Source organism: Heptranchias perlo, chromosome 20, assembly GCF_035084215.1.
Source record: "Heptranchias perlo isolate sHepPer1 chromosome 20, sHepPer1.hap1, whole genome shotgun sequence".
Taxonomy (NCBI): Eukaryota; Metazoa; Chordata; class Chondrichthyes; order Hexanchiformes; family Hexanchidae; genus Heptranchias; species Heptranchias perlo.
Window position 1 is genome coordinate 43,151,340 of NC_090344.1, and position 12,177 is coordinate 43,163,516.

Here is a 12,177-nt window from a genome sequence, read left to right on the forward strand (position 1 = left end):
CAAATATGGGGATTGGGCAGGAAAGCGGAGTCGAGGTCGAAGATCAGCCATGATCTGATTAAAGGCGGAGCAGGCTCGAGGGGCCATATGGCCTACTCCTGCTCCCATTTCTTATGTTCAGGAAACCTCAGTTCCTCCAGGGTAGGGACCAACCTCCACTACCACAGACCATTGCAGCCCTATCCCACGTCTGCAGAACATGTCCCACCCTTCAATCCTACGGACTGCAGCCCAACCCCGCACCCCTTCCCCCAGACAGCCTCAAACGGCCTTCTTGAGCGCACCCCTCCACTACCCGCCCCAATCAAGGGCTGCAGCACCTACTTTAGACCTTTGTGTCCATTGATCGTCTCCATGTTTGTACAGCTACAATACTGGATACCGAGAAAAAGGGTTGTTCCAGACCTCTCCAGTCAGCAAGCAGCTTTGTGTGTACATCGACCCCAGCCATGCTCAGAAGGAGAAACCCCTCCAATCTGTGTGGAATGATAAAAGCTCAATTCAGCAGTTCAGGCTGCAATGGACGACTGACTTACTGTGCAACTGAAGTCACAGAACCATGAGAATTGAAAATCCCGTCACACTAATGATCTGCTACAGAAAATTGAAAAAGTGAGACGTACCCCTTGAGGAAGCTGAAGCCGTGAGCACACACCAAGATGTTTCCATGAGAGTCCACTTTCAGGAGGTTTCCATACAGAGTATCAAACACTAACCCCCTGCAAAATAAAAAGAAACAGGTTAAAATGGAGGCTTGTCGTAAGATGCATACAGACAAAAGAAGGTGATTGATTCACACCACAAGTGGCAGTTAATTGAGGGTCAGATCACTTTTTCTGGTCATGTATTTTAGTTTCCACATTCCACTATCGTTTCTCAAACTGTCTCTCACTAAATGCAGACTGTAAAGCTCCAAGGATTTAGCACCCTATTTTTAGAAGGCGCCTCGGGCAAACACTCAGTTACCCTGAGATGGAATCTATGCTTTCTGATTTACTTCGAATCATGAAATCTTACAGCACAGAAGGAGGCCATTCAGCCCGTCGTGCCTATGCCAGCATTTTGAAAGAGCTGTCCAATTCAGTCCCACATCCCAGCTTTTTCCCCATAACCCTGCAAATTAGTCCTCTTCAAGTACATGTCCAATTCCCTTTTGGAAGTTGCTACGGAATCTGATTCCACTGCGCTTTCAGGTAGTGCGTTCCAGATCTTAACAACCCTCTGTGTGAAAACATTTCTCCTCATTTCCCCTTCACTTCTTCTTAACTTTCCCACAGAATATAACCAAGCCAATGAGCAGTTGACTTTATTCAGATTTACCACTTTAATAACTGGACCTTTGCAACTGAGCATCAGCTAAAACGCTCTGGTAGAGGAGTCAGCAACAGCAGGTAGGTTGAGTGTAGGTCCCATCTGTGCTTTAAATCCCACATTCATGTGAAAAGTCCACTCGTTGTCACACCATCAAAAATATCCATCATGGAAAGCTGCTGAAAGGCCTGAGCTATTGAAGTCCATAAAATTAACAAAGTTGACAAAGTTGTTTAGCAGACCCTAAATGTATTGGTCAGATGAAAATTGCACGTAATAAAAAGGGCAAAGATGGAAAGACGGTGACGTGCCACCCAACAATTCATCCTGTGGCAAGAAAAGATCGGGCAGGGAAGGCAATATTTCCAGGACTTGTTAATGAAATAGAGAGTTGTTTTAAAAATGGATAATAGTCAGAACAATTTTCATAATTTCAAGCCAATAAAAATATCAGATTGGTTGATATTCCAAACAGAGGCCAGGACTAGACCGATGTGGATTGGGTCAGATGTAGCTGCAATGGATGTGGAGAGAGGGTACAAAGCTAAGTCAGGGTTGGGATGTGTGGAGCTTAGAAGCATGCAAGCTGGGGTTGAAGCCAGACCCCGAGTCAGATTCTGGCATGGCAAGACTGCAGGGAAGGTGCTGACAAGGGCCCGAGGCTTAGGTTGAGTGGGGATTCAGGTTAGAGTCAGTGGCGATCGCTCAGCGTGAGATCAAGCATGAAAAAACCCAACGGCATTAGCAACGGCTGCTGAATCGACTTACACAATTATTGCTGCTCTTCAAAAGGAATTCATAGTGTGAACTGCTTTCAAACGTTTCAACTTGATAAAGTGCTTTATAATCACTGTATAGTATTTAACTCTCCCAAGTATTCTGCGTACATTCAATACAGTGTATTTCGTAGAAGTGCTGCTATGTATATGCCATACCATGTACTTCATGCCATGCAAGCAATTTGTATGGGAGATTGTATATTGTGGAAATACCAGCACCTTTGTCAACAGTACAGCCTGTACAATTCTCAAATGCCACATCCTCTTCACTAGTAAGTGTACAACCACCCATCTTAACAGTACATATGCCTTTAGCTAAGCTCACAAAGAACACAGATCCACATTGATGATCACCTTTTCCCCCCATATAAGTGATTTCCTCATCGGTTCGTTTTCAGAAACAGGCAGGCAGTCCATTTCGAGTTAACAAAATAACCGTCATGAAATAACTTTGATGTCTATACCCAGTTATTCAAATTTCACAAATTTACCTCCAAATTAACAATTTTTACTGGTAGTCAAAGGCAGGGAGTACACAGTGTGACAATGTGATAATCTGGGAAATTCAGGGGTTTGATATGATGCACGGATGAAGGGTCAAGTTGGGCTTGTTGTCGATTATGCATTGCATTTGGTATTTTATGTAACGTAACACAAGATATAAATTACCACTTGATACTGTGAAATTCAATTCTTCAGTAAAGGCCTAGAAAGGATTTTTGTCTAGAATTGATCTGGTATTGACTTCTTTCATTCTTAGTCATAATATTTGTTCTAATACATCGCTGAGCTGGGCATATCAATATTTATCTGTTTGATTAAGAACAATCAGAAGATGGTTCACCAAGTTGAACTCAACTGGGTTTTCTTTTAATCATTGCTAATCAGACAGTTAATTTTATTAGGCTTAAAAAAAAATCCAAGTTACAGTTACAGTCATTGAACTCAACATGCTACTCAGAAAAAAAGTGTTCATGCTTTGGAAATGCTGGCATTTGTATTAAGCCCTTAATGTGTGTTCAGGCCTCTGTTTGCACTATTATAGTGTAACAGATAAGAGAAGGGTTCATGCTGGACATGGTTACGTTACTGAGGTTACTCTTGGACAGCTAAACAAACAAAGTTGCACCAAGCACTCCTGATTTGACCTCCACTCTGAATGAAAGGTATCCTCTGAACGTGGGCTCATCATGCTCCTATTCTGGGTGCCAGTGTCACATTAATGAATAACCATACACAAGCGTAACCATCGCAGAACTCCTCTAACTCCTTGCGTGCATGTATTCACTTGTGCAGCCCCAGAAAATGGACCACAGATAAATTCATGCAAAGCACTTACAGAATCAACAATCCAAAAGGAGGCCATTCAGCCCATCATTCCCAAGCTGGTGATAGCTCTTGAACAGGAGCTGTCTACTCTAATCCCACTCCCCGCATTCTTCTATATTCTTCCTTTTCAAATACTTATCCAATTCCCTTTTTAATAAATTTATTGTCTCAACAGCCATTTGTGGAAGGCACTCCATGTTCTAATACCCCTCTACGTTAAAATATTTCTTCCAACTTCCTCTTCATTCTTCTAGCAATAATCCTGAGTCTATATCCCCTTGTTACCAATTTCACAATTAATGGCAACATCCTTCCACCATGAAGCCTATCAAAAACTTTCAGAAATTTGAAAACCACTATCAGATCCTCCCGTAACCTTTTTATTGGGGCGAAGCTGCACAATAATATATGATTCTCCACATTAAACTCCATTTTTCATTGCAGGATTTCTCCAGGTTGATGTAAATACTTTCCATCTCATCACTGAACCCCTGACCACATAACTTGGTGTCCTCAGTAAATTTCATAGCATTACTAGCAGCACCCTATCTCATATCATTTACCAGGACTACCATGAGCTTCTACCTTACTTAAAAGCTTCAAATGTGGAACCTTTTCAGATTACAGATCGATCTCTCTCTGACACTGCAGAGTAATCCCAATAAGAGAAGCAGAGTACCACCCCCTCCATAGACATAACAGAGCAAACCCCAAATGACAGACCAGAATATCCCATCCCCATTTGAACATTAGTTTCTCCCTAGGAGTAACCACAGACAAGTAATAGCCTTGCAAGGAATGAGCACTGAGTAAAACTATCTCCTTAGTCGAGGTATATCACTAAACTGGTTTTACCTGGTTGGGAAAGTGGGGTCATATGTGTAGAGGAGTAATTCCTGTGGATATCCAATCGAAACCAAGTAATTTATCATCAGTTGAAACCCCAGATCTTCATAGTCAGGAGATCTGTAGACTGTACAACAGAAGCACACTTCAGTATTACACAGCATTAGCATTCATAGATCATTAGACAAGATCAATGCAATGAAAAACACAATCAACATGATTCAGTGAAGTGTTTCTTCTCATTTTTTTTAAGCTGTCCTCTTGTAAGTCATTTACTTTGAAATTAAAGCAGCTAATTTTTGTTAAAGCCCATAGCCAGGATGTATTTATCTTTGTATATTATGTAATTATTTAAAAATATTGTAACCACGAACAGTACCTACTTATCTTTTTCACGTTCCTGTAAGTGGCAATGAATTATTTTGCAGACACTAACAGGCTTTTTCTTTTAAAACATTCAGTTTTTGTGCTAATTTTCCTCTCCTGAATATACTGATTCTTGTTGGGGTACAGATAAGTTCCCCTCTGTTACCTTACCAAAGTGGCCTGTATTCATGTTTGAGCCAAGACAGATTACGTGAGCAGGATATTCGACCTTGAGGGGCATCAGACCTTGAGGCCCAACCGATATCCTTACCCCTATGTCTGTTCAGGCATTTTCCAGCAAGAGTCACTGTACAACAATCAGGAGCAGGAACCCGGATTGATTTCTCCTCTCCATAACCCAGGTAACTGAAGTCAATTATTGTGCCCTTACTGCGGCTCTGGCTGAGATTAACTAACTCAGCACAGATCGGGGTTCGAACCTGGGACCTTCTGGTCTGCGTAGCTCATTGCTATCATGGGTCCTGCCTTCACCCAATACGCCACTAAGTTTAACTGGTAGTGTTAAAGGCAGGAAAACTAAATGGTTCTTACCTGCCAGAGTGTAGTCCAAGTCAAATCCAAAACACTTAATCTTCTCAAGTGCCAGACTCCTGTTCACAAACACCCTGCCGATCAAACACAAAAACATACAATTTTGAACTTCTTACACAAATAGGAAAAAAGGTGGCACCATGGCATAGGGCCCAGTATTTTCAACACAATGTTCCTTAGTGGCAGGACATGCTCCCAACAAAGGCTATGCTGATCTCAGGTGTTCTGTCAAAAGTCAGCTCGGAGTAAAGAGAGCGAGCCATTCCGAATTGGTCTTGAGAATTACCATGTAACTGGTTTGAGAGTAGGCTGCCTGCCTTTAATATTGTATTGGGGAACAGTCCATGGCAGATAAGAGAACTAAAAGGATGGGGAGCTAGATTGAAAACAGGTAAAAAATTGAGACTGGGAGTAAAATAACTTTAAATATCCCAGTGTGGGTACTGTACGTACCGGTCTCAGTCCTGACCCAGTGTGCATACTGTACGTACCGGTCTCAGTCCTGTCCCAGTGTGCATACTGTACGTACCGGTCTCAGTCCTGACCCAGTGTGCATACTGTACGTACCGGTCTCAGTCCTGACCCAGTGTGCATACTGTATGTACCGGTCTCAGTCCTGACCCAGTGTGGGTACTGTATATACCGGTCTCAGTCCTGTCCCAGTGTGCATACTGTATGTACCGGTCTCAGTCCTGACCCAGTGTGCATACTGTACGTACCGGTCTCAGTCCTGTCCCAGTGTGCATACTGTACGTACCGGTCTCAGTCCTGTCCCAGTGTGCATACTGTACGTACCGGTCTCAGTCCTGTCCCAGTGTGCATACTGTACGTACCGGTCTCAGTCCTGACCCAGTGTGCATACTGTACGTACCGGTCTCAGTCCTGACCCAGTGTGCATACTGTACGTACCGGTCTCAGTCCTGTCCCAGTGTGCATACTGTACGTACCGGTCTCAGTCCTGACCCAGTGTGCATACTGTACGTACCGGTCTCAGTCCTGACCCAGTGTGCATACTGTACGTACCGGTCTCAGTCCTGACCCAGTGTGGGTACTGTATATACCGGTCTCAGTCCTGTCCCAGTGTGCATACTGTATGTACCGGTCTCAGTCCTGTCCCAGTGTGAATACTGTACGTACCGGTCTCAGTCCTGACCCAGTGTGGGTACTGTACGTACCGGTCTCAGTCCTGACCCAGTGTGGGTGATGTATGTACCGGTCTCAGTCCTGACCCAGTGTGGGTACTGTATGTACCAGTCTCAGTCCTGTCCCAGTGTGAATACTGTACGTACCGGTCTCAGTCCTGACCCAGTGTGGGTGATGTATGTACCGGTCTCAGTCCTGTCCCAGTGTGCATACTGTATGTACCGGTCTCAGTCCTGTCCCAGTGTGAATACTGTACGTACCGGTCTCAGTCCTGACCCAGTGTGGGTACTGTACGTACCAGTCTCAGTCCTGACCCAGTGTGGGTGATGTATGTACCGGTCTCAGTCCTGACCCAGTGTGGGTGATGTATGTACCGGTCTCAGTCCTGTCCCAGTGTGCATACTGTATGTACCGGTCTCAGTCCTGTCCCAGTGTGCATACTGTATGTACCGGTCTCAGTCCTGTCCCAGTGTGCATACTGTATGTACCAGTCTCAGTCCTGTCCCAGTGTGAGTGATGTATGTACCGGTCTCAGTCCTGACCCAGTGTGGGTACTGTATATACCGGTCTCAGTCCTGTCCCAGTGTGCATACTGTATGTACCGGTCTCAGTCCTGACCCAGTGTGCATACTGTATGTACCAGTCTCAGTCCTGTCCCAGTGTGGGTGATGTATGTACCGGTCTCAGTCCTGTCCCAGTGTGCATACTGTATGTACCGGTCTCAGTCCTGTCCCAGTGTGAATACTGTACGTACCGGTCTCAGTCCTGACCCAGTGTGGGTACTGTACGTACCAGTCTCAGTCCTGACCCAGTGTGGGTGATGTATGTACCGGTCTCAGTCCTGTCCCAGTGTGCATACTGTATGTACCGGTCTCAGTCCTGTCCCAGTGTGCATACTGTATGTACCGGTCTCAGTCCTGTCCCAGTGTGGGTGATGTATGTACCGGTCTCAGTCCTGACCCAGTGTGGGTACTGTATATACCGGTCTCAGTCCTGTCCCAGTGTGCATACTGTATGTACCGGTCTCAGTCCTGACCCAGTGTGCATACTGTATGTACCAGTCTCAGTCCTGTCCCAGTGTGGGTGATGTATGTACCAGTCTCAGTCCTGACCCAGTGTGGGTGATGTATGTACCAGTCTCAGTCCTGTCCCAGTGTGGGTGATGTATGCACCAGTCCTAGTCCTGTCCCAGTGTGAATACTGTATGTACCAGTCCCAGTCCTGACCCAGTGTGAGTACTGTATGTACCGGTCTCAGTCCTGACCCAGTGTGGGTGATGTATGTACCAGTCCCAGTCCTGTCCCAGTGTGGGTGATGTATGTACCAGTCTCAGTCCTGACCCAGTGTGCATACTGTATGTACCGGTCTCAGTCCTGACCCAGTGTGGGTGATGTATGTACCGGTCTCAGTCCTGTCCCAGTGTGCATACTGTATGTACCGGTCTCAGTCCTGACCCAGTGTGGGTGATGTATGTACCGGTCTCAGTCCTGTCCCAGTGTGCATACTGTATGTACCGGTCTCAGTCCTGTCCCAGTGTGGGTGATGTATGTACCGGTCTCAGTCCTGACCCAGTGTGGGTGATGTATGTACCGGTCTCAGTCCTGACCCAGTGTGCATACTGTATGTACCAGTCCCAGTCCTGACCCAGTGTGGGTGATGTATGTACCGGTCTCAGTCCTGACCCAGTGTGCATACTGTATGTACCGGTCTCAGTCCTGTCCCAGTGTGGGTGATGTATGTACCAGTCTCAGTCCTGTCCCAGTGTGAATACTGTACGTACCGGTCTCAGTCCTGACCCAGTGTGGGTGATGTGTGTACCGGTCTCAGTCCTGTCCCAGTGTGCATACTGTATGTACCGGTCTCAGTCCTGTCCCAGTGTGAATACTGTACGTACCGGTCTCAGTCCTGACCCAGTGTGGGTACTGTACGTACCAGTCTCAGTCCTGACCCAGTGTGGGTGATGTATGTACCGGTCTCAGTCCTGACCCAGTGTGGGTGATGTATGTACCGGTCTCAGTCCTGTCCCAGTGTGCATACTGTATGTACCGGTCTCAGTCCTGTCCCAGTGTGCATACTGTATGTACCGGTCTCAGTCCTGTCCCAGTGTGCATACTGTATGTACCGGTCTCAGTCCTGACCCAGTGTGCATACTGTATATACCAGTCTCAGTCCTGTCCCAGTGTGGGTGATGTATGTACCGGTCTCAGTCATGTCCCAGTGTGCATACTGTATGTACCGGTCTCAGTCCTGTCCCAGTGTGAATACTGTACGTACCGGTCTCAGTCCTGACCCAGTGTGGGTACTGTATATACCGGTCACAGTCCTGTCCCAGTGTGCATACTGTATGTACCGGTCTCAGTCCTGACCCAGTGTGCATACTGTATGTACCAGTCTCAGTCCTGTCCCAGTGTGGGTGATGTATGTACCGGTCTCAGTCCTGTCCCAGTGTGCATACTGTATGTACCGGTCTCAGTCCTGTCCCAGTGTGAATACTGTACGTACCGGTCTCAGTCCTGACCCAGTGTGGGTACTGTACGTACCAGTCTCAGTCCTGACCCAGTGTGGGTGATGTATGTACCGGTCTCAGTCCTGTCCCAGTGTGCATACTGTATGTACCGGTCTCAGTCCTGTCCCAGTGTGCATACTGTATGTACCGGTCTCAGTCCTGTCCCAGTGTGGGTGATGTATGTACCGGTCTCAGTCCTGACCCAGTGTGGGTACTGTATATACCGGTCTCAGTCCTGTCCCAGTGTGCATACTGTATGTACCGGTCTCAGTCCTGACCCAGTGTGCATACTGTATGTACCAGTCTCAGTCCTGTCCCAGTGTGGATGATGTATGTACCAGTCTCAGTCCTGTCCCAGTGTGGGTGATGTATGCACCAGTCCTAGTCCTGTCCCAGTGTGAATACTGTATGTACCAGTCCCAGTCCTGACCCAGTGTGAGTACTGTATGTACCGGTCTCAGTCCTGACCCAGTGTGGGTGATGTATGTACCAGTCCCAGTCCTGTCCCAGTGTGGGTGATGTATGTACCAGTCTCAGTCCTGACCCAGTGTGCATACTGTATGTACCGGTCTCAGTCCTGACCCAGTGTGGGTGATGTATGTACCGGTCTCAGTCCTGTCCCAGTGTGCATACTGTATGTACCGGTCTCAGTCCTGACCCAGTGTGGGTGATGTATGTACCGGTCTCAGTCCTGTCCCAGTGTGCATACTGTATGTACCGGTCTCAGTCCTGTCCCAGTGTGGGTGATGTATGTACCGGTCTCAGTCCTGTCCCAGTGTGCATACTGTATGTACCGGTCTCAGTCCTGTCCCAGTGTGGGTGATGTACGTACCGGTCTCAGTCCTGACCCAGTGTGCATACTGTATGTACCAGTCCCAGTCCTGACCCAGTGTGGGTGATGTATGTACCGGTCTCAGTCCTGTCCCAGTGTGGGTGATGTATGTACCGGTCTCAGTCCTGTCCCAGTGTGGGTGATGTATGTACCGGTCTCAGTCCTGACCCAGTGTGGGTGATGTATGTACCGGTCTCAGTCCTGTCCCAGTGTGGGTGATGTATGCACCGGTCTCAGTCCTGACCCAGTGTGCATACTGTATGTACCAGTCCCAGTCCTGTCCCAGTGTGGGTGATGTATGTACCAGTCCCAGTCCTGTCCCAGTGTGGGTGATGTATGCACCGGTCTCAGTCCTGACCCAGTGTGCATACTGTATGTACCAGTCCCAGTCCTGTCCCAGTGTGGGTGATGTATGTACCAGTCCCAGTCCTGTCCCAGTGTGGGTGATGTATGTACCAGTCCCAGTCCTGACCCAGTGTGCATACTGTATATACCGGTCTCAGTCCTGACCCAGTGTGCATACTGTATGTACCAGTCCCAGTCCTGTCCCAATGTGGGTGATGTATGTACCAGTCCCAGTCCTGACCCAGTGTGGGTGATGTATGTACCAGTCCCAGTCCTGACCCAGTGTGGGTGATGTATGTACCAGTCCCAGTCCTGTCCCAGTGTGGGTGATGTATGCACCGGTCTCAGTCCTGACCCAGTGTGCATACTGTATGTACCAGTCCCAGTCCTGTCCCAATGTGGGTGATGTATGTACCAGTCCCAGTCCTGACCCAGTGTGGGTGATGTATGTACCGGTCTCAGTCCTGACCCAGTGTGCATACTGTATGTACCAGTCCCAGTCCTGTCCCAGTGTGGGTGATGTATGCACCGGTCTCAGTCCTGACCCAGTGTGCATACTGTATGTACCAGTCCCAGTCCTGTCCCAGTGTGGGTGATGTATGTACCAGTCCCAGTCCTGTCCCAGTGTGGGTGATGTATGTACCAGTCCCAGTCCTGACCCAGTGTGGGTGGTGTATGTACCAGTCCCAGTCCTGTCCCAGTGTGGGTGATGTATGCACCGGTCTCAGTCCTGACCCAGTGTGCATACTGTATGTACCAGTCCCAGTCCTGTCCCAGTGTGGGTGATGTATGTACCAGTCCCAGTCCTGTCCCAGTGTGGGTGATGTATGCACCGGTCTCAGTCCTGACCCAGTGTGCATACTGTATGTACCAGTCCCAGTGTGAATACTGTATGTACCGGTCTCAGTCCTGACCCAGTGTGAGTACTGTATGTACCAGTCTCAGTCCTGACCCAGTGTGGGTGATGTATGTACCAGTCCCAGTCCTGTCCCAGTGTGGGTGATGTATGCACCGGTCTCAGTCCTGACCCAGTGTGGGTGATGTATGTACCAGTCCCAGTCCTGACCCAGTGTGGGTGATGTATGTACCGGTCTCAGTCCTGTCCCAGTGTGAATACTGTATGTACCGGTCTCAGTCCTGACCCAGTGTGGGTACTGTATGTACCAGTCTCAGTCCTGACCCAGTGTGAATACTGTATGTACCGGTCTCAGTCTTGATTCCCGTTGCCAGAGAATTTTGGAAAATTATGGTTCGTAATTCATTTTTGCCAGTTTAAGTTGGTGACGTAATGTAAGACTGCATGATAAATCTCTGAGCAGTTCATGGAAGCTATTTGAATGCTGATCTGTGAATCTGAAAAATGAGAACAGTCAGTTGTAATGTTATCTGTGTAAAGTGGACATTAACCTGCGAGCCTGAATACTGGGTTGGCACCTGCTCACTGAGCTTTATCCTGTCCGGAAATTCAGGGAATGTACCTGCAGATCCAAGGACTCAGCTGCAGGAGGTTCCAGCGCTTTGCACAAGTTACTGAATTACTTGCAACGCAATCTATATTTGTTCTCGCTGAAAGTAAAACCATTTTAAATTATTATCTGGAAACAAGTTTTTCTCCCGATGGGAATGGGTTCCGGGGTTTGATCCTTCTCTGATCTTCTTGTGTAATTTCCCATTGAAAACGATGTCCTCTGCCAACACCAACCTGTTCCATGCAGTGGAAGTGGCACTGCAATTCAAGTTACAAATGGAATTGGCTCCTCAAATCGCTCAGCAACTTTATCCAATGAGTCCTTGACCCATCTGTACCTGGAAGGTCTGCACCTCTGACCTTTCCGCCTCGGGGTTATTTAAGTAGAGGAAGCAGGCCCCTCAGCTATGGTGCCCCATGGGGTCGCAGTCAGCCTGTGCTGCCTGCAGAAAATTTACCGGGCTGTTCTTGAGCCTGTGCAAGGCCACGCTCGCTGAGCACAGATGCCAAAAAGGAGAAATCGGAGCCCCACTGTTGTCAGGAAAATGCTGGACGCCTTGGTCGTACCTGCACACACCGGAATCAGAAGAGTGCTTTCCGATTTACAGAGGCCAGCCTACACAGGGTGGTTGTCTGCCAACGTTAGACAAATTGGGAAGATACAGCCGGGCACATTCTTCACTGCCAACCCGGGCACTGG

General features: G+C 47.7%; 1 protein-coding gene across 10 annotated transcripts in view; it reads right to left on the reverse strand.

Moving 5' to 3' along the window:
* Positions 1-12,177, reverse strand: part of LOC137335752 (cytosolic purine 5'-nucleotidase-like) — a 68,020-nt gene that overhangs the window by 34,438 nt on the left and 21,405 nt on the right. For 8 of the 10 annotated variants that reach the window (XM_068001086.1, XM_068001087.1, XM_068001089.1 and 5 more), the window contains 3 exons: positions 5,184-5,257; positions 4,275-4,392; positions 624-719 (listed from right to left, as the gene is read on the reverse strand). In XM_068001086.1, the coding sequence (XP_067857187.1) occupies positions 624-719; positions 4,275-4,392; positions 5,184-5,257 (288 nt within the window). Of the gene's footprint in view, positions 1-324; positions 435-623; positions 720-4,274; positions 4,393-5,183; positions 5,258-12,177 lie in introns of those variants that run through there. The other 2 variants (XM_068001094.1, XM_068001095.1) reach the window with 2 other exon arrangements.